Source organism: Lissotriton helveticus, chromosome 4_1, assembly GCF_964261635.1.
Source record: "Lissotriton helveticus chromosome 4_1, aLisHel1.1, whole genome shotgun sequence".
Lineage (NCBI taxonomy): Eukaryota > Metazoa > Chordata > Amphibia > Caudata > Salamandridae > Lissotriton > Lissotriton helveticus.
In genome coordinates, this window is record NC_136063.1 from 1,430,631,614 (window position 1) to 1,430,657,309 (window position 25,696).

The 25,696-nt window shown below is 45.7% G+C and overlaps 1 protein-coding gene across 4 annotated transcripts in view; it reads right to left on the reverse strand.

Annotated features, from left to right (window-relative positions):
* The window catches only part of KIF13A (kinesin family member 13A), an 836,323-nt gene that overhangs the window by 34,012 nt on the left and 776,615 nt on the right, over positions 1-25,696 (reverse strand). For 3 of the 4 annotated variants that reach the window (XM_078687977.1, XM_078687975.1, XM_078687974.1), the window contains one exon: positions 13,538-13,633. The exons of the other annotated variant lie outside the window; for it this stretch is intronic. In XM_078687977.1, the coding sequence (XP_078544103.1) occupies positions 13,538-13,633 (96 nt within the window). The remainder of the gene's footprint in view (positions 1-13,537; positions 13,634-25,696) is intronic. 4 annotated transcript variants of the gene reach the window in all.

Below are 25,696 nucleotides of genomic sequence, written 5' to 3' on the forward strand. Positions count from 1 at the left end.
TCTTTTTTTCAGGAAGTAGTTGAGGGACACCGAAGATCTCGGATAGGACGGAGACCTCCAACCTTTTTCAGCACCAGAAAGTAGCTAGACTCGCAACACAACCCTACTTCTCATGCCGTCATCCTCTCAATAGTTCCTTTGGCCTGAAGAGCCAGTACTTCCGTCAGCCGATCAGAGGACGGTGGCAAGGGTGCCGGTCCTATTGAAATGGGAGAGCTTGGCTGTGCTGGATGATCTAAAGCACCTTCTTGTTTGAAGTGATTTCCAGCCATTGGGGCAGATGTCAAATCCTGCCACCAACCTGGTCCCCATGGTGGTAGGAGGGCAAACTAAAAAGGCTTCTGAGTTGCGGTTGTCTGGAAGGAGAGACAGATTGGGTCGACCTCTGGCTCTGCTTCCCACAATGCCTTTAATGCCTACGGGCCATGGTGGCTGGGGGGAATCGACATGGCTGATTGCCCCTACCATAGCCAAAAAAGAGGTGGAAGGAGGATTGCAGCTGTCGCGGAGCTATGGCGGGCCCCAACAACCTAGCGATTACCCTACGGCCCTTAAATTGTTTTGAAGCCAAATCCACCTGGTCATTAAAAGGTGAGTCTCATCGAAGGGCATGTCGATAAGCGATGCCTGGACATCACCAAAAAGCCAGTTGTTCTCAGCCAGGCGTGAAGTAGAAGCGCTACTCAGGAAGCAATTGCTCTGCCTAGTGAGTCAGTCGATTCAATCCGCATCCGATTGTGAACTTTGCTGCAACTCTCCCGTCAGCAATAACTTGGGAGAGTATGGCCCAGGCCTTATTTGGGACCATGGGCAGCACTTGCCAACCATATCCCACAGTGTAGGAATAATGGCCCAATAAGTATGCAGTGTTTATGGACAGTAGTGCCAAGCTGATGGAAGAGAAAATTCTCTTGCCAAAGGTATCCAGCCTCTTGGATTCCTTATCGGGTGGTGTGGTAGGGAATGCACCAAGATTTATCATGAAGGTTGAGGCCTGGACTACTAGGCTTTAAGGGGTGGGGTGCTGGGAGAAGGAGGTGGTGCCCCAGGAGCAGGGTGATGGCGGCAGGCAATGATCTGGGTCTCAGGAATACATGCACAGGGATTGGCCCAGCCCCAAGCAAAACATATTTGAGGACTTCATTAAAGGAAAGAAAGGGTTCTGATAAGAATGCCTCAGACTGAAGCACCTCTGTCAAGATATTGGTCTTGACCTCAACTGCATCTGGGCCACCATAAAAAAAGAAGCCACTTTCTACATAACCACTGTAGGAGGAACGAACAGGCCAGTGTCTGGTGAGGTGTCCAGAGCACTGGTGTCAGCCATATGTTATCGGCTATGGTCTTTGCTAGGAGCTCAGAGTAGCTATAGAGAACATCAGAAGCCCTCCATTTGTGTCCCTCAGTGAGTCCACCAGGAAAATGCGTCTCTTTCTCCAATTCAGGCTGTGTGTGCCTGGACGAAGTCAGTCCGGCTCTGTATCAGAGTCGGGAATCACGATGGAAATTGCGGCGCTGGGAACGCTGCCACTGGAACGGCTCCCGGAGAAAGTCACAAAGTTGAAGTCGGGACCGATCTGGATCTATCAACTGATACTGAGGAGCCGAATGCTGCTGAGAGCAGATCCGCCAGGGGAGTCCCAGTTGAAGATGCTTCCAAACCCAAGGAGCTTTAAGGCACTCCTGAGGGGTCTGATTTCCCAAATATGAGGTTCATGGCCTCAAACAATTCTCATAGCTGATCAGGTGTCGCTCCGGGAAACTCAGGGAAGGGTGGAGCTGACCCAGTGTCAAATGCCGGCTCCACAGGGACAACATGAGAGTGGGGCCTGGATTTGTGCCATCATTCCTTTGTGTAATCTGAAGAATAGGAGCGATGTGGGGAAATCGAAGAATGCTTTGACTTCTTGGGCTTCTTTTTGTGCTTGCCTGAAGAAGCCCATGTTCATGATTAAGATAATAGCTTGTGACTCCAAGAGCAGTCCTGAAACCTCCCTTGTGAATGGGCACTGGAGTGGCACAGTCACTTGGCACGTGGATGGCATTGGGGTTCTTGGTTGTGCACTCTGCCCAGGACGGGAAGACGTGACCCTGCTCCAGGTGCCACAGATACACCAAGTGGGGGTCTGTCATAGACATCGGTCTGTGACAGGTACCACAAGGTTTGAATCAGTCAGTTTCTTCAGGGACATCGCCGAAAAAAAATTAGAAAGAAAAAAGGCACACTAGACTTTGACAAAAAGTCAAGAATTGAAGGAACTGAGATCAGCACGCGGGAAGGGGGTGGCACCTAAATAGGAAGGAACTACGCAGGTCACTTCTGGCGTCAAAGCAATGCAAAACCGAATGACACCACCTACCGGTGCACAAGGGGATTGCTCTAAAATTTCAGGAATCAGTCTGATGTCTGGGGATTATTCTACCGTAAGGAATCTGCGGCTAGAAGTCTATCAGATAGGGGTCTGCTTTGTTGATGCCATATCAGGCCACAAATTTGTCCCAGCATCGATGGACTTTGTAGGAGGACACCTGGAGAAGGAGATTACATTCATGACGTCAAATGACGGACTAAACTGGGTTATCTGCCGTTTTTCAATTCCATGCATTGAGGTGTAGATTGCACAGGTTTGTGTGCGGAACCCTACCCTGTTGCTGCAACAGATTATCTTGCAGCTGTAGTCTGATTAGAGGACAAATGCTCATGCCCAAATGTTCTGGGGACCACAATCCTCAGGGCCAATTCGGGGCCACTAACATGACTTGGACCTGGTCATCCTCTGAGCTCAGGGCAAGAGAGGCAGAGATAGAAAGGCATATAGAAGTCCTGTGCTCCAATCTAACCTGAATGTGACTCATTCAGAGCCTTTTTGGGAACTCCAATGTGCAGCCATTTTGACATGTCCCTGACGATGGTGAAAAGATCTAGCAAGGGCTCTCTACAGTGATGGAAGACGTCATGCATCACTTCTGGATGCAACCGTGATCTGTAACCTATCAGGCGTCATACACCATGACATTCAAAGTTCCTGCCAGGTGGCTCACCATTAGCGAAAAAGCCCTGATGCTCCAATCAACTCCACAGCTACTGTGCCTCTTGGCACATGGCCCCAATCCACCTTGCTTTTTGGAGTATCATATGGCGATGGTGTTGTGTAAAAGAACCTGCAATGAAACAGTAGGAGAACGACCTTATTCTGATGCATTTGCAAGAAAGGTTCTTGAATGGTTAGTGCTTGTAGTTCACCAACTCTCCGTAGAGAAGTAATAGCTACTAGGAACGCAACCTTCCATGTTAAAAATTGTAGTTCACATTTATGTGAAGGTCCGAAGGGAGGTCCCATTAGCCGTGTGAGAACAATGTTTAAATTCCACACTGGTGAAGGTGGTACTCTGGGAGGAATTTTTCTCTTAAGGCCTTCCATAAAGGCTTTAATAGCAGGCACTCTGAAGAGAGATAGATGCTGTCTGTTTTTAAGATATGCTGCAATAGCTGCAAGATGTAGCCTAATAGATGTGTAGGCTAAGTTACATCTTTGGAGGTGCAGTAAGTATCCTATGATGTGTTGTATAGAAACGTCTAAAGGATTAATATTGTTGTTGTGACAATATATTACAAAACGTTTCCACTTAGCTGCATAGCATGCTCTAGTGGTTGGGCGTCTAGCTTCTTTTATAACATTCATGCAGTCTGGAGGAAGGTTAAGATATCCAAATTCTAGAATTTCAGGAGCTGAGCTGGGTCCGGGTGCCTGATCTCTCCACGGTTCAGTGTTAAAAGGTGTGGAGACAGGAATAGTTTTTGGTGTGGCACTACAGACAGTTGTAGAAGTGTGGTGTACCACGGCTGTCTGGCCCATGTTGGAGCACCTAGGATGAGGGTCAGAGAATGCTGCTGTAGCTTGCGTACTACTAGTGGTATGAGTGGTAGAGGTGGAAAAGCGTACGCAAATTTGCTTGACCAGTTGATCCATATCGCATTGCCTTCGGACAGTGGGTGTGGATATCTGGCGGCGAAGCTTGGGCATTTTGCGTTTTCGTGGGTGGCAAAGAGGTCTATCTGAGGTTGTCCCCACATCTGAAAGAATGGTTGAAGAACTGTCGGATGAAGTTCCCACTCGTGGATATGTTGCGTCTGACGACTTAACAGATCTGCTATGGTATTTTGAACTCCTGGGACATGCTGGGCTAAGAGGAATATGTTTTGAGGTATAGCCCACTGCCATATGTTCTGTGCTAGCTGAGAGAGTTGCAGGGAGTGTGTTCCTCCCTGTTTCTGTATGTAATACATGGCTGTCATGTTGTCCGTGCAGACTAACACAGCCTTTGTTTGATATTTGCTGTTGAAAAGCTTTCAGTGCTAGGAATATAGCTAGTAACTCCAGATGATTGATGTGGAGTAACTTTCGTTGCGGTGTCCACCTGCCTTGCGTGGTGTGTTGCAGTAGGTGGGTCCCCCAGCCGGAGAGCGATGCGTCCGCTGTCAAGATTATCTGAGGAACTAGCTCTAGGAACGGTCATCCCTTGGAAAGGTTTTTGGTGTTCCACCACTGCAGAGAGCGATGAGTCCGACCGTCTACCAACACTAGCTCTGTTAATTGACCTTGAGCCTGGTTCCATTGACGTGATAAGCACTTTTGGAGAGGATGCATTTGAAGTCTTGCATGGGGCACTCTGAAAATGCAAGAGGCCATCATCCCTATAAGCTGCATAAACACTCGTGCTGGAAGGGAGTGTTGTGGCTGAAACTTTGTGAGAAGAGTTTGCATGCTGGCTATCCTTATTGGAGTGGGAAGAGAGATAGATGCTGTCTGTTTTTAAGATATGCTGCAATAGCTGCAAGATGTAGCCTAATAGATGTGTAGGCTAAGTTACATCTTTGGAGGTGCAGTAAGTATCCTATGATGTGTTGTATAGAAACGTCTAAAGGATTAATATTGTTGTTGTGACAATATATTACAAAACGTTTCCACTTAGCTGCATAGCATGCTCTAGTGGTTGGGCGTCTAGCTTCTTTTATAACATTCATGCAGTCTGGAGGAAGGTTAAGATATCCAAATTCTAGAATTTCAGGAGCTGAGCTGGGTCCGGGTGCCTGATCTCTCCACGGTTCAGTGTTAAAAGGTGTGGAGACAGGAATAGTTTTTGGTGTGGCACTACAGACAGTTGTAGAAGTGTGGTGTACCACGGCTGTCTGGCCCATGTTGGAGCACCTAGGATGAGGGTCAGAGAATGCTGCTGTAGCTTGCGTACTACTAGTGGTATGAGTGGTAGAGGTGGAAAAGCGTACGCAAATTTGCTTGACCAGTTGATCCATATCGCATTGCCTTCGGACAGTGGGTGTGGATATCTGGCGGCGAAGCTTGGGCATTTTGCGTTTTCGTGGGTGGCAAAGAGGTCTATCTGAGGTTGTCCCCACATCTGAAAGAATGGTTGAAGAACTGTCGGATGAAGTTCCCACTCGTGGATATGTTGCGTCTGACGACTTAACAGATCTGCTATGGTATTTTGAACTCCTGGGACATGCTGGGCTAAGAGGAATATGTTTTGAGGTATAGCCCACTGCCATATGTTCTGTGCTAGCTGAGAGAGTTGCAGGGAGTGTGTTCCTCCCTGTTTCTGTATGTAATACATGGCTGTCATGTTGTCCGTGCAGACTAACACAGCCTTTGTTTGATATTTGCTGTTGAAAAGCTTTCAGTGCTAGGAATATAGCTAGTAACTCCAGATGATTGATGTGGAGTAACTTTCGTTGCGGTGTCCACCTGCCTTGCGTGGTGTGTTGCAGTAGGTGGGTCCCCCAGCCGGAGAGCGATGCGTCCGCTGTCAAGATTATCTGAGGAACTAGCTCTAGGAACGGTCATCCCTTGGAAAGGTTTTTGGTGTTCCACCACTGCAGAGAGCGATGAGTCCGACCGTCTACCAACACTAGCTCTGTTAATTGACCTTGAGCCTGGTTCCATTGACGTGATAAGCACTTTTGGAGAGGACGCATTTGAAGTCTTGCATGGGGCACTCTGAAAATGCAAGAGGCCATCATCCCTATAAGCTGCATAAACACTCGTGCTGGAAGGGAGTGTTGTGGCTGAAACTTTGTGAGAAGAGTTTGCATGCTGGCTATCCTTATTGGAGTGGGATAAGCTAGCGCTGTTGAGGTGTTTATTATGGCACTGAGGTACTGTTGTACTTTGGATGGTTGCAGATGAGACTTGGTGTGGTTTATTGTGAACCCCAAGTTGTGGAGCAGTTGGAATGCGGCATGGGTGTGTTCTACACACTGGTTGTATGAGCTGGCTTTTATGAGCCAGTCGTCGAGGTACGGGAAGACGTAGTTGTGCTGTCTTCGTAAATGTGCCGCCACTACTGCTAGGCACTTGGTGAATACTCTTGGTGCTGTAGTGACTCCGAATGGGAGTACTTTGAATTGATAGTGCTATCCGTCTATTACAAATCTGAGATACTTCCTGTGAGCTTTGTGAATGGGAATGTGAAAATATGCGTACTTGAGATCTAGAGTAGCAAGGAAGTCGTTTTGTAATAGGAGAGGAAGGACTTGTTGGAGTGTGACCATGTGAAAATGGTCTGACTGGATGTATATGTTTAGCATCCTGAGGTCCAGAATGCCTTAGAGAGCCGTCCTTCTTTGGGAAAAGAAAGTATAGAGAGTAAACCCCCTTGTTTTGTTGGTGCAGAGGTACTGGTTCTATTGCACTTTTTTTTAGCAAAGAGATTACCTTCTTGCTTTAGCAATGATAGATGTTCTTGTGACATTGGGCGCTGTTTGGGTGGTATGTTTGGGAGGGGTAGATGTTAGTCCTAGACAGTACCCTGACTGAATAATTTGTCGCACCCACCTGTCTGATGTGATGTTGATCCAGGCAGGAAGGTATTGTTGTAGTCTTCCCCCCACAGGAGTGGAATGTTGGGGGGAAGCGGAGGAAAGTCATTGGGTAGGGGTGGAGGCAGAGCGGGAGTTGTTGGTTTTGCCTCTACCTTTGTTGTTGTTACCCCTGTAACCCCCTCTCTGGTAGCCCTTAGTGAATGTGGATTGGCTAGGGGTCTTGTAAGAAGTGGAAGGGCTTTCGGAGGAGAAGCCTCTTGCGTTACCTCTATATGATGAGCAACGAAAAGAATGTCTGGGAGCTTGCAGCTGCAAGGCTTCCATAGATTTTGCTGTGTCGGTGTCTCTTTTCATTTTCTCTAAAGACACATCGACATTAGGGTCAAATAAATGTTTTTCATCAAATGACTGATTTAAGATGGAATTTTGTACCTCAGGCTTAAAGCCTGAAATACATAGCCATGCATGTTGTATTAATTACCCTTGAGGCAGTGTCTGCAGCATCTAGGGCACAACAAATTGAAGTATTAGTAATATTTTTAGCTTCTTGTATGAGTTAATTGGCCCTATTTTTATACTTGTCTGGTAGATGCTGCATAATGGACTCTAGTTCATCATAATGTGTCCTGTCGTATCTTGCCAAAAACGCTCGAGTATTGGCAATGCGCCATATATTAGCTGCCTGTGACGCCGTGCGCTTACCAGAGACGTCAATGAGTTTAGATTCCTTATCTGGTGGTGAGGCCTCACCTGATGTCTGTGAATTAGCACTTTTACGTGCATTGGATACTACTAAAGAATCTAATGGTGCTGGACCTCTAATGTAAACTGGGTCTGTAGGGGCAGCTTTGTATTTTTTCTCAATTCGAGGGTTGAGGACCCGAGCCCTGACAGGATCTTTAAATACTTCTGTTGCGTGCTTAATGATCCCTTTAAGCATTGGCAAAATGGCAGTGGACCTTTGTGTGTTATCAAAAGTGTCCAATAGGAAATCTTCCTCCACAGTATCGGTGTGCAAGTCAACCCCATGGTACTGGGCAGCTCTTTGGCCTAGTAGGTTAAAACCTATAGTGTCCTCTGGTGGGGAAGGCCTGGAGGGATATACATCGTCTTGGGGGATGTAAGACACATCAGGGGTATTATAATCATCCCATGGGTTAGGTGACTGAGGGGGACTATTGGTCCCTGCTGGGTCATGTGCACCATCACCTGTGCCATCGGAGTCTGTATCTACATCATCAACTGGGTTAGTGGATGGTGTAGGCGAATGATGTGGTGGAGGAGGTGTAGGAGGAGGAACAGTATGGGGAGGTAGTGGAGAAGGGACCCTTAATGGAGAGGTTGCAATGTCTCTCTTCTTTGGGGGAGGAAGAGATGCAGTCGCCTCTAGTGGTCTTTTCTTGGAGCTAAGAGCTAGTTTTCCAGTTTAAGGATCCTTAATAAGAGTCTTTTGAGTAGGATCTGGTGTAAAAAGCTCTTCTGTGTCTGGCAGATCCTTCGGCGTCTAAGTTTTCGGATCCGAAGGTTTCTTCGGCACCGACTCGGTAGTTGGTCTAGAGTCTTTTGGCTTAGAAGTATGACCTTTTGAAATGTCTTTTACCGGAAAGTGCTTTTTCGGTTCCGGGTGTTTTTCCGGCTCCGAAGCGTGAGAGTCGGGACCTATAGGTGTTTTTTTACTCAGCTCCGAGTGCGGTTTCGACATCGATGAGCCGGTGCCAGCGGCGCCGAGTGCTTAGGTGTTGGAGCAGTGGTCGGCGTGGCTGAGGAAGATGGCTTCTTTTTCGGTGTCGGTATGGGATCGGCACCGGGGATAGGCTGACTCGAGCCCGAGCCGCATGAAAGCTTAATAGGCTTCTTTGCCGAGCCCGAAGGAAGGGCGTGGGAAGCAGTCTCTCCATGTGCACCCGGGCCCGAAGGGGAGGGTGTGACCAAAGCCTTTTTTGAGGGTGTCAAGGAAAGGTTGGGGTCGACGGTCTTACTTACGACCCGTTGAGCTGGAGTGATGTCCTCGACGTCTGAGTCTTCGGCATCAGAGGAGCTGGCACTTTCTTCGGACTGCTGGTGTTCTGGCACGTCGACGCCCTCTGCAAAGATGTCGTCGGGAATCGACGCTGACGAGCGAGCCATTGTTCTTCGAGCTCGTCAGTCCCGAATCGTCTTTTTGGAGCGGAAAGAGACACAGGCGGTACAGTCTTTGGCCTCGTGCTCCGGTGAGAGGCAAAGGTTACACACCTCATGTAGATCGGTGTGGGGAACTTCAACCCACATTGAGGTCACTTCTTGAATGGCGTCCTTTCCATGAGCCAGAGAGTAAGGCCTAGGTAGGCCCGAAGGCCTTCGTCGATGACCGGAATCGAAGACTTCTAAGTGGTGAAGAATCGCGTCGATGTGGAGCGCGATCGAAACAATACTGTCGAACTGGGTGAGGATTGCGTGCCAAAGGAAATTCGGTTCCAAACCGGAGCGCAGGAAACCCATCCGAGCCCGATGGCGGAAAAAAACAATCTGAGGATGGAGCCGATGTCCATGCGCAGTATGGTCCAGAGGAGGAGTCACCCATCTCGTGACTTCCAAAGAACTTTTTAGGACAAAAACAAACTGCAAACATCCGGGCCCAACACTAGGTGGCGATCTATGCACAGTGTGCAATCTGCAGCTCATATGCCTCGAACACTATTTTAGCTAGACACACTTTAAAAAGCAACATAACCCAGAGGAACATGTGAATACAAAGTGAATATGAAGATTCACCCTGTCAATTCCACCTGATCAATCAGGGAGATAATAATCTGCATAAAGGAAGGTAGGCAAACAAGAAGGTCTTGAGCCATGGAGCCAATAAGGCTTTGAGGTCCATGCCAAAGGGTACTAGGATCTGAAGCAGTTGTCATGCACGGCTCCTGAGGGAATAACTCTGCTCAAGGTACCAACCTGAGAGTTTAGTTTTCTTTGTTTGTAAGATAGGAATATTATTTTCACTCATGAGCTTGAGGGTGGGCAGGGGGTGGTGGGTGAAATACGGTTTCCAAAGACTGAATAGCATCCAACCCAAAAGAATCACATACGCTCTCATCAGCAGCCTAATGATTTTGACTAGGACAATAAGGCCCAATAGATTTTAAAATGAGAGTATTGTGAGAAATATAGCCCTAAGCTCATTCCATTAGAAGCATCTGGTTGCCTCCTCCATAGAACATAATTCCCAGTCAATAGGACCCCTAGTGCTGCACCTCACCCAAGAATCCACACCCTCGCTACATGTAAGATTCTGCAAGACAAACCAACAATGTAGCTCTCTACATATGGGAACAGAAACTTAAAAGCCAAATTGTAATTCAGGGAAGTCAAACAACAGTGTTTCAGGATATGCGGAGCAAGTGATCTGAACTCACAAAACCACAGATAAAAGAATGATATTGCCTTTTAAGCCTAGATCCAGTGAGGAGCCACACCCTACAAGTTACTTTTAAGGAAACAGAGACAAAAACACAATATTGGATAGCCGGGATAGCGCGAGGGAAGAAAGATTCAGGCTGTTAGAGTGTTGAATTGAGCCCTTACAAATAATATGTATTAGTGCCACTTATGCAAAACTTCCTGAGGTTCAACAACAAACCAAAGCCTAGAAAAGTGACACATGAGTGAAGGAACCTGCAAGTAACATTCAAGCACTACTGTAAAGATGAAACCGAATCACCAGGCAAGAGCCATCCTCACAAGGGCAACTAGCACTTTTTTCGCAACATGGAAGTAGGTTCTTTCAGCGTACAACTAAGCCAAGTGTTCTGTGGGAGAAGTGATTGTTCTACTTTCCTGAAGGTTCTCCTGTGGAGAGAAAAGTTTTAAGTAATTGCTGACCCGTTTCAGATCGATGACGGGTCTGAACAGGACAGGCGATCATTTTTCCATCAGCATGCAAGCAGGGCCGGACTGGCCGTTGTGGGCACCGGGCAATCCCCGGTGCGCCGTAAGGGTGGGGGCCAGTTTTGGGCCCCTGGGGGCAGTTTTTGTTACAGGGCTGTTTATGCAGCATAGTTGCAAAATCGTCCCTGTAACAAAATCGGCCGAAAACTGGCCCCAGCAAAGAGCTCGGTCGCACCCCCAACCTCCCCCCGGCGGGCCATCCAAGCACTTTGCCAGGGCCGGTTTTGGTTCCCAGTCCGGCACTGCAGGCCTGGATCTTTACAGGGTTCTTTGTATAGTGATCAGGAAGCTGAAAACAGGGGAAGGAGGGATAACTCTGTAAAATAACCACTATACCACATTCAGCACCCAGGTATTGCATGCATTTTCCACTTATGCCTGAAATACACATAGACATTCTTCAACCTGAAGGAGGGGAGCTGGAAGACGGGAGAACATTAAAACTAGACCACTGGGACTAATGGCAGGACGCAGACCATCACCTTAAGTGGTACTGGGGTCTTGACAAACACAGTCTGCTGTGCTCAATCTTATCCCAGGCACTTTCTGGTCCACAAGACTCAGCTTAAGACATTGCATTTTAGGAGACCTTCCTGCTCAAGTGTCCTGGGCCTCAACTAAACATCAACAAACATAACCTCAGATGAGCTCCGATTCTCTTACATGTGAGACACTGCCGTCTCCATGGATGCAAACCCAACGATTTTTGTATATTGCCCCGGAACTATTTCCTGCTGCCCAACCTGGGAGCAGAAATCAGAGTTCATAATGGTGATGAGGGAAAGCACCAGAAGCTCCCTTCTAATACATTTTCCAGATGACCTCTATCACCTCCTCCACATTCACTTACTCAATGCCTCAACTGCAGGCGTGATGGGAATAGGAACAAGGGAGCCTAGGATCATTGTCAATCTGTAGACTGGATAGGGAGATGACATGCATAGTAAAGTCCAAGCAGAAATTAAGGAAGCTATTGATTAGTATGTTGGGTATGGAAGGCCAGCTAGCATCAGCACCAGACAGACTCTCTAGAATGCTTGAAATGTATCTTCTGGAGCCTGCACTGCACCAGGTCGGGGGTAAGACTATTAACATGGGCAAGTGGTGCTGCATGAACTTCACTACTCTTTCATTCAAACAGAGGTGGAGAGTAAAACTAGGGAGCAGCAGAAGACAAGAATTCTAAACTGCTCTTCCAAGTTGGAAAATTAATTAATAACCATTAATTCATAGGAGGTACTTTTAACATTGATGGCTTCTGTGATTACAACTCACATATCTACACTTCCGATCCTTTTCCTTGCCTTACTTCCTGCATAGGATTATAATCAGGCATGTAAACTAATACAGAGGGCAGCTTGTAGACCAACAGTATTGTCCTCCTGTCGCATCAAACAAATACTGTTACTGGGTACTTCTCCCACCACGCTCCCAAATCTTTCATCAACACAACATGGCTGCAAATAAGACTCCTCGGGTACATGTTGGTTGGTGGGGTACTGAAGGAACTCAGTGGGTGCCTCATCAACACCTATCACAGAGTAATTTACTGCAATACGCCTGGCTGCCAATAGAGAGGACTTTGTTCTGCAGCATCATGGTTCTGCAGAGGAAGGACCTGCTCGTAGCATTGACATAGTGAAATGGAATGCTCCAAGAGGAATTTAAGAGAGAAAATAAAATCCCCGGTCTTCAAGTACACCAGGCCAATTTTAACTAGCGAATTGCAAAATCATTAACACCAGTATTTTGCCTGCTATGAAAAAGTTATTCCGGTGAATCTTTAATTCGTACCTAGAAAATCAGGGTGCACCTTGTAGCTCTTAGGGTGTGAGCCAAAGGTCTTTTATTAAAGTAAAAAAAACATTAAAAAAAAACAAAGCAGCCATATCTTAGAAAAGCATGCAGAAGGCACACATTTCAAGACATCCCTTAAGCAAATGAGGACTTGAGGCACCTTACACATTAGCATGGTGCCTTCAATGGATAGAGCCAAAGGAAAGCGAGCAAGTTGGAGGGGAGATCGTAAGCAGACAGAATAATGGACAAAGAATAGGAGTAACACCCCCAGCCTAGTCCGATTCGATATTCTCCAACCAGGTTAGACAAGCTGGCTGATATTTCTAGTCCTTAAAATTTGGAATGGCCTTTTCGGGTCCTACTTGTTATATGTTATGTTACATTTAACTTTAATCATATCATGATTCATTCTAAGTAGTTACATTTTGACGATTTGCCATCTTTGAACAGATGTTAACTAACATTTTTTTAATTTTATTCAAACGACTAGCCTGATAGCCCATACCCTACTTCCGCTTGCCGCTGTGGCACCATGCTGCACTTGCACCTCCCATTATGGTGTTCTTTTCATCACAAGATCATACTGTTCCATTTAAAAATACTTGTACAGAAATCATTTTCAAATAATTTGTCTTCAAAATTAAAAAAGTCAAACATTATAGGACCTAGTACCATAACTTACTCCACTTGTTGAGGTAGTTGGTGGGTTCATAACTTCAGAAAATGTTAATGGGGTGATGCATCCTACCCTTTCTCGACTTCTATTAATGACTAGAAACATTTATTATCCTAAAAAACGAATACAAAGCTTGGTAACTCTTTACCTAAGCACAACAAAATAAAAAAAGGTCTAAAAATAAAAGCAGACAACCATGTTTCAATGTTATGGCGGTTTGTACAGCTGCTGCATAACGACCGGCGAAATTGCTTAAACCCACCACCAGGAATAAGGACAAAAACTAGTACAAAACTTACAATCTTCTCCTCATGTATGCTATTGTTTTCTATTTGCATGTTGCTGGCAATACTTCCAGAGGAGCCAGCGTTTTGTACCTGGGATGAAGGCATGCTCTGCAAAGGTTAAGACACACAGCACATCACACAAAGAAGACACCAACCAGAGCTTAAATACAACATTAAATTCATGCAAGTTAAGACAGCAGTTTGTTATAGTCAACGAGGCGGCATGCCATCCAACAATTCATGTTCATACATATCCATGCAACAGTTTATGAGGTTTTAGTATGCAATTTATACGTCAGGTGGGGTGATGGCAAACAAACAGTATGGTCAAGTCACTGGTTAGTTGCAATGAAAAACGACAAATGTAGCGAGTTTGTTGCAAACAGAAAACGAAAACAAACAAGCAGAATCCATGCATTCAAGGACTGGGTGAGACACTAATGAAAAAATAAGAGCAGTGGTTACTTATCTTCAACAACAATGATTTTAAAAGGTACTGCATGTTCGCTGGAGTTTCTCAATCAATGTAAGTTGCTCAGCCTCAATGCCCGACCTTCGAAAATATTTGCCAACGGATTCAAGTGGCATTAAACTTACATATGCAACCTTCCTGCAGGACTGGATGTCACCCTGAAGTGATGTCCCCAGTGGATAAGTGTGGGGCTGCCACAACGTTTCTGTTCATTCCTCAGACACTTCCTGTCATAGAAGGACTAAGAATATTTCAAGGATACTTTCAAGAAGTGCTGAATAATCTGAAGAGGGGAAAAACATCCACTAGAATTAAGATTATTATCTAACAGTGATTTTCTTCTCCCATGGATGTCTTTCTCCTACTGGTTATTTATCTCTAAACCAACCTCCCAACAATATGTAGAATTTATTTGAAGGTGGCTACTTGGAAGCAATCAAAAGAAAAAACATTTGTTCTCCTGCAAGACTTGTCAGAGCATGGGCGTAGAAACAGACTTTTTACACTGGAATCTAAATCAAGTAAAGATTTCTTGCCAAAGATATGCAGCAAAACCCACATATCTGCACGGTGGGTCTCATTGATAGGAGCATTAGTATGAAACTTTGTATTGGCCACTCTACGCCTTTTATCCTGGAAGCTCGACTTTCATTGGTGGATATCTTTTCTTTGAAATCATAACAAAAGCCAATATAAACCCAATCTAGCTTCCTATGGTTAGCCTTTTGCAGTGCCAACTCCTTACAAGAGACATCAACCACAAATAGTTGCAACCCATATTATGGACACCATTTCTAGAAATGTAATAAGTCTAAACGCTTCGAGTATGTAGCCAAATAAGTCTCGTCTGCTATTTATAAATGAGGTAGATTTAATGTGGTAGCTGAACATTCATATTAAAACAGAACTTGGGTAAAAAGCAGAGCCTTTACTCTAAGGACTTGGAAAAATACCAAATACAAATCAGCCACCTAAAGCAAATAGTGAGAAGCAAATTAATTGGTAATACAAAAGGTGGAGTAAAACATCTGGCAAAGAGAGGGGTAATGAACAACTATGTCTCCCAGCACCTCCCGTAAGATACCCTTGACACTTTTCTTCCATGGCCAAAAGCCACACATTCCTCGCACTAGATCCTCTCACAATTAGTCTCTAGCCTGCTTACGTCACATACATACTCGGCGAGTATTCAGAGTTGAAGAGATCCAGTATACCTGCTTAAAATCCACTATTTGCAAGGCACTTGCAAAAGGAGAGAGTAAAGATGGCTTTAACTGCTCTGGCATGGATTTGGGGGAACAATGCCACCAATGCATCTGTTCTTTTTGTGTTTGTCGCCCTAAATGGGAAGGATATACCCAGACATGGGTCCAGTGCTTGCTACACCACCAGAATCAAGCTAGCCTGGCAGATGAGGGGTGTTACCCCAAAACCAGTCCCAGGATGCTTGTTTCTGTTCCAGGGAGGACCTGGCTTGGCAGTTCGGGCTGGACTATTCCCTTGGGGAACAAGGTCAAGACTGATTTGCATATGGCTGGGTCTAAACTGGAATGGCATGGCACGCAACAAAACGATGGATTTAACCCAGATCTGTAACAGGGGGTGACTGTTCGATTAATTCATCATTCCATCTATCATCTGTTCTATTTGCGCTTGTCGCCCTAAGTGGGAAGGGTATGCCCAGACGTGGGTCCCCGTGCTCACAACGCCACCAGATTCAAGCAGCCTGGCTGATGAGGGGTGTTACCCTGAAACCTACCCCAGGATGCTTGTTTCTGATCCAGGGAGGACCTGGCCTGGCAGTTCGATCTGGACTCTTCCCATGGGGAACAGGGTCAAAATGATTTGCATATGGCTGGGTCTAAACTGAAATGGTGGGCGTGCAAAAAAAACAAACGATGGATTTAACCCAGATCTGTGACTGTGGGTGAATGTTCGATTAATTCAGCATTCTGTCCATCATCTGTTTTTTTGTGCTATTTTAACATCTAAGCATCTGCAGGAGTGGCACTTGTTCCTTAAGTGTTGAAAGTGTGTCAAAAATAGAAATCTAAATGGCTGTGATGGAACCTTTTTGATCTTTCTTTTAACCAGCAACATCTGTTCTTCTCACAGCAACACTGACAGAGTACAAGGGTGTGATTCACAAAATGGGGGCTCACAAAATGGGGGCTCACCAAATAGGGACTGTGTCCCTCCTCCATCTTTTCTAAAAGCTATTAGTCCAAGGGCAGTAACTTCTATTTTGGGTGAAATCCCCTCACTGGGGTGGGGTGGAAAAAGTGGCCCTGGGAAAGGTTTACCTGGTAACTAAGGACTCTGGCTAGTGACAGCGGCAGAACTGCACCCCTATTGGTACCTTTCAGCCCAAAAGACTTCTTATGCGTCTACTGTTGCACTGCGTAGCAGGTGGAAGTGGTTAGCTTTGTATCTGAACTTGCAACTGAACTGATTAACTGTAAAGAATTGATTTACAGGACCAATTAAGCTTATGACCTACACTATCTTAATTGCACAACTTTCTAAAGTGATTCCTGCTCCTTCAAAAGCTGAGATTTCTAAATAGATTTTTCAATTTAAAAACAAGATACAAAACGTAATCTTTTAGCCCAGAGTACATTGCAATAGCTACCCGTGGACACATGGAAATAGTGCGAAAATGCTGATTCCTTCATGAGGGCATTTTTGTTTAAAACCACTTACGAATGAATCCAATTCACTGGTATAATATCAGAGAAACTGGAAACTTGCAGTTCAGCAATCACAAGAGCCAGAAAGGACAAAGAAGCCAGCAAACAGCAAAGGCTTGCAGCACTGCCAGCTTTGATAGACAAATCATCTTTTATAGTAGTTTCACAGAATTTATGGAGCAAGCAGAGGACACTCACAGGTCTATTCTGTGCATTGAAGTAGCCAAACCATAGTAACTCAGGCAAATGGTCGAGGCCCTCTTCTTACTAATTCCTCTGATTTCAAATAGTACTAGACGACAACAGGCAGCCATGGCCAGTAAACAAATCCAGAGGTCTGGTCTGGAGATTGATGGTGTTGCAAAAGGATCTGCCTCAAAGTGAGAATGGACTACCTGAAACTAACCACAAAAAGTGGAAAAGGCACAAATAGAGGACTCCTATTTTTGAAAAAACATCGGTGCCATTGTGTAAGAAAAAGATTACCATCTTCTTCAGTACCCCACAATGCAATAGAATTCAGTACTAAAATGCCTTAAGTCCTGCTAGGTTTTTAAAAGAGGAATAAGCAAGGTGAAAACTCATAAGGAGTGTTCTGAAAATCCTTTTTATTCAGGGCGCAATGCCACTGCCATCTTGCAGTAGGTATAGCCATATATAAGATTCTAACATAGAATGCGTGTTGCACAATCCTCATAGCAAGAGCGCCAGTCATCTGGAGGAGTCATTAAAACAAGCTGAACTTGAAATTAGGTCCTTTGCGATGACTTAAGTCAAACTCAACGTGAGCATTCTGAGAATTGGTCATCTGAATGCCACTGCCATCGCATCCAGTGCTGAAGATGGATTTTGAGCTGGGCCATGAATGGATGAATTTCAAGCAGCTTATCTTTCAGAAAAATCTTTCTACCCATTTTTTTTTATTATCCAGGCTCATTTTGTGGGCATGTCTGAGGAAGGCAAATTTCATCAGATTGAGAAGAGGTTACAATCAGTGCGAAATTCAGATTCCAACCTGGACAGTGAAAGCAACTAAACCAATGCTCTAAACATTTATATCATCTTTTTTCTAAACTTGTGAATGCGTCATTTTCAGTGTATCAGATTCTCCACCACAGCTTTTTTTTTGAGTACATGTTTTTATTGGCATTTGTACAATACATGAAACAATAATGGCATAATGTTACAACCGTACAGGGTAATTTACCGAATTACTCCGTCTCAGATTTATAGTGAAGAAAGCCAGCAACTCCTTTTGAAGTATCTGCAAGAACATCTAAGGCACTATGCAGCACTTTACATCCACTCCCTTTTCTTTTTATTTGTTGCTACAGTAGAAAGTACACTTTTTATAGATCTTAGAAACAGCTCCACAGAAACTACCCAGGTGTCCTTCTGGAGATGAGGAAGGCCTGGCTTCTATTAAAGTCAAGGTGGTCTCTCGAATATCCAAAGGAGAAAAGGTATGTAGGGAAGGGGGGTACCAAGCCACTCAGAAGAGCCCAGGAAAATAACTCTTGTACATGTGTCACTTCCCTTCGCCTCCAACATCAGGTCCTTTCTGCCATCATTTTAAAGGACTACAAATGTGCTGAATTCATACACTAGATGTTGAGGAAACAGCTGCATATATAGCTGCCACAACAGGCTCCTACATATCACATGCTATGGTCGTATTAATCAATTACATAATATAGCTGCACCTGCCAAAGTGTCAGCATTATCGTTAATGTTGTCAGAAGTCTATAATGTATATTAATGAGAGCACTTGAAAAGGTAGATAAAACCACAGAGTTCCCTAACTCACAATAAAACAGAACTGAAAACAGAAATTAATGGTGTAAACCTGGAAGTGCCAAAGTGGGCAGCGTCATCATGTCCACATACATTCGGGCAGGTCTCCAACTGATGCAGAGAGTTTCTTGAACCCCCACCAAGCAGCTCTGGATTATCATAATGTGAAGATTCCATTAAGGAAAGCTGGATTAACTGTTTGTAATAATTAAATATTTACATAGTAGTAGGGGGCGTAGACAGCAACATGATTGATGGAGGGGTGAGAGGGGTTTCCCCCCCTTTTCATGGACTGGCAGAGGTTTGTGGTCATGGCACCCACTGTTGAGACCTGCGGGTGCCGACTGTGAGGAGGAGGGAGCCTGCGGGGTGAGAAAGCCAGCTCCCTGGGCCTCCTGCCTTTGAGTGACTGTATACTGATACAGGGATACCCTTCTGAGACTCACATTGCCCTGGCTAGGGGGGGGGTATTGTTACTGGACACTGCCCTTCCCACCTATTGCGGTGATATAACAGACAGCTGGTAGCTGCAATAGGGGACCTTGCGGGTGCTAAGAAAAGAGGGCACATGTGGGGTGAGACGCCTAGCTCCTTGTGTCTCCTGTTTCACTCCCCCAGGAGAAGAAAGATACAATGGTGCTGGCACACATTAGTGACTTGTCCGTAGCCTTGGTGGTGATGGGGGAGCCTTTCATAGAGTACTGCCCTGCTCCTCTGCTGTGGTGAGGTGGTTGCACTGTGGATTACCAACGCTGGCGTGGTGGTGCTGCAGACGCTCGGCTCCCTGCGCCACCTGCTGCAATGAAGGGATGAAAGGACTCACCATGGTCTTACCTTGCCGGTGCCTGGTTAAATAATCACTCGAGTCTAGGCCCTTGTAGAGCTGTAACCGGACGGGGTGCTCTGGGTCATATGCAACTGGACCTCCCCCTAGTGGACTGTAATACAGGGTGAGTATTCCTGGATCAGAGGTGTAATTTGGAAGTGGGCCAGTCGTGCGGTGGAGTAGTTTTTGGGGATGCAAGGGGAGCAGAGCAGATCTTGGTTTGGTTTTACAGGATGCCCAAGCAACTGGCATGCCTGTGGGATTCTATCCCGATTTAAGGGGGCGCTATCGGCCCGCTAGCTTATGCTCTGGAGGGCCTGTCAATAGTTCAGCCAAGATGGAAAAAGATAAGGATCCCAAAACTACTAAACAAGGGAAACTGGATCGCTCGGTGCCTGCAGGGGAGGAGGGAGGTGTACCCTCTCGACAGGACACAGATGCAATACGACATGCAATCCATGCGTCACGAGAAAGCCTGGAAGGCCAGTTGGCGGAGGTACGGACGGAGGTTTCCTTTCTACGCCAGGACCTGTGTAAAGTCTCTGAAAGAGTGACGGGGGTTGAATAGCGTGTCTCAGAGCTCGAAGACACCTCACAGAACACAAGTAAAGAAGTGACTGGACTTATGGCTATGGTGAAGGATGTGGCTTGGACAGTTGATGATGCTGAAAACAGAGCCCACCAGAATAACCTGCGTTTTATAGGCTTTCAGGAAAATGCGGAGCGCGCTGATAGGGGACATTTCCTATTGACTTTTCTCAAGAATACTCTTGGGAAGACACCGTTTTCACTATGCTTTGTTATAGAAAGAGCGCATAGAATGCCTGGGGTCTGACCGCCGCCGGGGGCTCCTCCTCAGCCTCTGATAGCTCGCTTCTTGAACTTTCAAGATAGAGACTTAATACTCAAGGAGCTGCGGAAGAAAGGTGAGATCAAATATGAAAACTCAAAAGTGATGGTGTTCCCTGATTATTCTCGAGACGTTCAAAAACAGCGGTGCACCTTTGATTCTGTAAAAGTGAAACTGCGTGCTCTTGGGATTCAATATAAGCTGCTATTTCCTGCCAAACTTAAAGTTATTTTTCAGAATAACACGCATTTCTTCCAGACTCCAGAGGATGTATGGTCCTGGATTGAAGAACGGCCCGCTTGTGGCGTGGGTCGCCTTCCTCTGCTCCCCTGCCTACTGATAAGTTGCCGGGTCCCAGTTGGGAACAGCCTAAGGAGAAGCGAAGGAGATGAATATGAATGCCTAGACGTCAGACTTCCATCAAGGCTACACTGGCGAGATCCCTGAGGCTCAGGGACCAGAAGACTAATATATCGGACTCAGATGATGATATGGCACTGGAATGTATGTCTAAAACCTCGCAGAGATCAAGTGGTAACGAAGACTCTGATCAGTCAAATGCAGGAGTCCATGGTGATGGATGATGCGCATCCGCTTCTGGAGCAAATTCAGCATTTGGAGGCCTCGGGCTCGACCCTCCGGGTGACAACTTTTCTCTCCAGCGAGGAGGAATGATGACTTGGGGCCAGACGCCCTCTTCAAACACTGTACATTTCCTGTGATTTGATAGACATTCGGAAGCTTTGTCACAAGAGAGAGGTGTACAGTGGGCTGTTATTTTTGTTTTGCGTTAAGTGAGTAAGGGACGGGCTACAGACCTCTGAGTGGTTTACCTAAACCAGTGTTGTCACGTTGACGAAATTGGGGTGGTGGGGGTGCCTGCAGAGATAGGGGTGGGGGGATACAATAGATACAATTCAATGTTCTGCTTTCTGTTTCTTGAATGGAGGGGAGGGTAATTTTGTTCAAATGTTTTTTGTTCAGTTGACATGCATGAATACTGACACAGACACATTGGCACTGTCTACACGATGGATGGGGTCCTGGGAGGACGCAATGGTTATGGATGGAAACACTGTGATGACGTGGAACGTAAATGGGTTAGGGAACAAAATCAAAAGAGGCTTAGTCTCTGGTTACCTTAAAAGGCTTAAACCAGATACTATATTGTTACAGGAAACACACTTGATGGGTCCACACTGCTCCTTCTTAGGTAGGGGGCAATACACCACCCTGGCACAAGCAGGATTCACCAGAGGTTCGAGAGGGGTGGCAATCCTTATTAAAAAATCGACCCCCTTCCGAGTCAACTGACGATGGGACGATCCAGATGGTACATATGTAGCATTCTAGGGCAACTGGAATCACACAACTTGGTTCAAATGTAGTGTTTATGAGCCCCCTCGCTTCCAACAACGCACACTAGATAAATTGACAGACCTTATTTTGCAATCTGGCCCGCTACACATATCATTGGGGTTGACTTCATTGATGTACTTGATCCCTTCTTGGATCGTACGGTGACTAGACCAGGACAGCATGAAACAACTGCATTAGCGAGGTTTCAGGACACATTAGGCCTCCCTGATCTCTGGAGATGCTATCACTCATTTACAGGTACATACTCCTATTTCTCCGGGGCCCACAGGGTGTTTTCAAGGTTGGATTATTGCTTTACTCCAGCTGGCGAGGTCGAGCAAGTGGAGGAGCGGAATACTTGGCTAAAGGCATTTTGGACCATTCGCAGCTTTACTTATGGGTGTGGGAGACGGGAAGGTTCTGGCACAACGTGGAGACCGAATGCTTGGGCACTTAAAGATAATTTGGTGTCCAAAGAACTTAGGGTAGATATCTAGCTCTATTTTAAAGAAAATGATGGTTCAGTGCAATCACCAGTCCCACTATGGGAGGCCTTTAAAACAGTGATACGCGACACAGCCCAAAACATCATTGCCCATAAAAAGAGGCGGGCTCTTCAAGAGATTTTAAATTTGGAACATAGACTTGTAGATCTTGAAAGGGGGATGTTACTCCATCCAATACACATACTCTCTGTCAAATCAACATTACTAAGCGGGAATATCAAGCATTGGTCACTAAGAGATGCGGGCACATCAACTTGCAGAGCAGCATAGGCTATATGAGACGGGGGAATCGAGCGGGTAAATTGTTGGCATGGTTGGGCAGAAAGGAACAGGAGTCGCGGTAGGTTACATCCATTATGGAACAGGGCTGGACTTACACTACACCACAGGACATAGTAGGGGCTTTTGCCTGATATTACTCAGCACTTTATGCAAACCAGACACAGGCAAGTGAGGTGCAAAAAGCCTAGAACCTTGCTGGGGTTAAACTCCCCTGCCTCACCCAAGATTAGCGGGACAGGCTGGAGGAAGATATCACTCTAGCGGAAGTGACGGAGGCTATTGGTAAACTGAAATAGGGGAAAACCCCAGGCCTTAATGGCCTCCGAGGGGAATACTTTAAAGCATACAGTACTTTACTGGCTCCATATCTGCTTAAGATGTTTGTGGCAGCCAAGAGTGAGGGAATACTCCCAACAGACCTTAGAATGGCAACGGTGGTGGTGATTCCAAAAGCAGGGAAAGCCCCGGATAACTGTGGGTCATACTGCACCCCCTCTTTATTACATATTGAAACAAAAATTCTGGCCATTGTTCTTGCGACATCTTGTAACTGTTATTACCTCACTGATCCACGGGGACAAGTCTGGTTTCATGTCGAAACGGCCATGTGTTGCAACTAACGCAAAGTGGCCCATTGTTTGGATGTAGTTCGTGACAGGGAGGAGGCTCATCCGCTCCTCTCGCTAGACACTGAAAAAGGGTTTAACATCGTCCATTGGCCCTTTATGAGGCATGTTCTGTAAAAATGTGTATTTGGTCCAGGGTTTAGAGATTGGGTAGAGTTACTTTACAAAGGACCTGAGGCGAGGGTTAGGGTTAATGGAGTTTTCTCCGAAACCGGACCGATCCAAATGGGGACTAGACAGGGTTGTCCCCTTTCCCCCTTATTGTTCGCTCTTATTCTGGAACCATTGGCCTGTGTGATTAGAGACCTCCCAGGGTTGGGTGGTTTTGTGGATGACTCCCATCTATTAGACGCAGAATGCATATCTTTGTATGCAGATGATATTCTGTTATATGTAACGAACCCTGCGGAGACACTTCCCCGAATCTTACAGGTTGTTGAGGACTATGGGAGTCATACGGGATATAGAATCAACTGGACCAAATCTACCTTATACCCAGTGGGGGGAATAGTAGAGCCTCAGAGATACCCTGGTTGTTTACGTTGGTCGACAGAGGGATTTACCTACCTTGGTCTTTATATTATAATGGAAGTGACCACTAGCCTAGCTCATAATATTAGGCGGGTACTCCTTAATTTTCAGGCAGATGTTAAAAGGTGGAGGAGGCTCCACTTGACCCCAATGGGGAGAGGCGCCATGTATAAAATGGTTACTCTACCCCAATTGCTCTATGAACTGCAAAATACTTACTCCAAGATTCCAAACACGATGTTCAAAGATATTGATAATGAACTGCGTTTACTCATATGGGATGGGGCTCATCCGCGTATTGCACTCCAAACTCTCCAGAGCAATTCATATAACGGAGGTTTGGCCCTTCCGGATATTAGGGCATACTATAGGGCTTCCCTCCTCATTGCCATCAATGAATGGATTCATGTGCCAGGAGACCACCCGGCATATAGATTGGAAAGGCTACAATTTAGAAACAATTCATATCTATACTATATTTATGGAGGTAAGGGATGTAGTCGATTACTCCAGGCAACCCAGAGGACGCTTGAGGCATGAAAAGCGGCTGAGAGACAGATGGGGTGGGACCCCACATGTACCAGGGAGACGCCTTTGTGGGAGGGGACACAGCTACATTATATAGGGAAACTGAAAGGCTTTAGGCAATGGGACTTAATTAGCATCTCTAAACTAGGAGATGTCCTGGAGCAGGGCGTGTTGGCTTCATTTGTTACACTTCAAGCTAGATACCAGCTCCACAACACACCGGCATATGCATATCTCCGCTTGAAACATGCATGGGCAGCCGAGGGGTTAGATAAGGAGATGCTACCAGAAGATGCCCCACTAGAAGGCTGACTCCTCCAAGAAGAGATCCCTACTAAAGCCATTTCGTACATCTATAAAACAATACTCAATAACATGCCTTATAAATTAGGTCCACTACGGGCGCAATGGGAAAAGACCTGGTGTAATGGAAGACAGACTGGGAGGCCACTCTTATGCACCCACACGAAGTGGCAATCAAACTACGACTGCGTCTTATTCAATACAAAATCCTACACCGAGTTTATTTTGCTAGAGTAAAATTACATACAATAGGGAGAGCTGAAAGCCCAGATTGTCTTAGATGTCGTACAGAATGTGGTACATTCATACATACCCTGTAGGAATGCACTGAGATTTAGATTTATTGGGAAAGGATTGTGAGAGAGCTAAATGCCATATTAGAAGTCCAAATAGAAAAGGAACCAAGGTTTCTCCTTTTGGGAATTCTGACCGATGTGGATATCCAATGACGTAAACTTGTACTGGCCAATTTGGGGCTAGTGGAGGCAAAACGGGATATAGCGAATTACTGGGGGGCCCCAAAAATACCAACATTGAAAGAGTGGAGGGCATGTCTTGATTTGTACATGGTGGCGGAGCAAAAGACATACAATGCTAGGGGCTGTCCCCGGAAGATATGGGCTCCATTGATCAAGTACTATGGCCTAGAAGTGGTGGGGGAGCTAGAGGCAGGGGGAATGCAGTCTGGAGAAGTGGGAAAAGAGCCTTGAACGATGTAATGTTGGTTCCTAAAACTTGTACTCATAAGCAGTGTAACCATGATCCTTTGTTTTTATATGCGTGAGTGGCTCGGACCCCTCCATGGATTCCACTAAGACAGATATTTTGTTTTTACAACTGCCATTTTCCTCACTGTGATTTGTCATCAAAGGTGCATTATGTACTCATGCTTTGTTTGAAGTTTGTTTCATTTTTTAAAAATAAAATCAAATATTTATAAAAAGATATGTACATAGTACAGATAACCTGCCGAAAATGCAGTCTGAAATTCCTATAGCCAGTAAACTTGTCCAAAATAGAATGGATCACGATAATCAGTCACAGGGGGAATCTGCAGCCCTCATCCTTCTAGACCTATCAGCAGCCTTCCACATTGTCTCCCAACCGATCCTAATAAACAACTCCATGAAACAGGCATCCAAGGACTCGCCCTCAAATAAAAATGCTCTTTCTCATCGAAGAACCAACCCATCAACATCCCTCCTATTCTTCTGAAGTACAAGATCTCATTTGTGAAGTCCAGTAGGACTCCTCGCTCAGCCCAACGCTATTCAACATCTACATGACCCTGCTGGCTGACGTCCTTTACGTTCACAACATAAATATCTTAATTTATGCAGACAACACTTAACTGATACTTTTCCTCTCCAACAAAACACCCAACACCAGGAACAAGTTCACCAC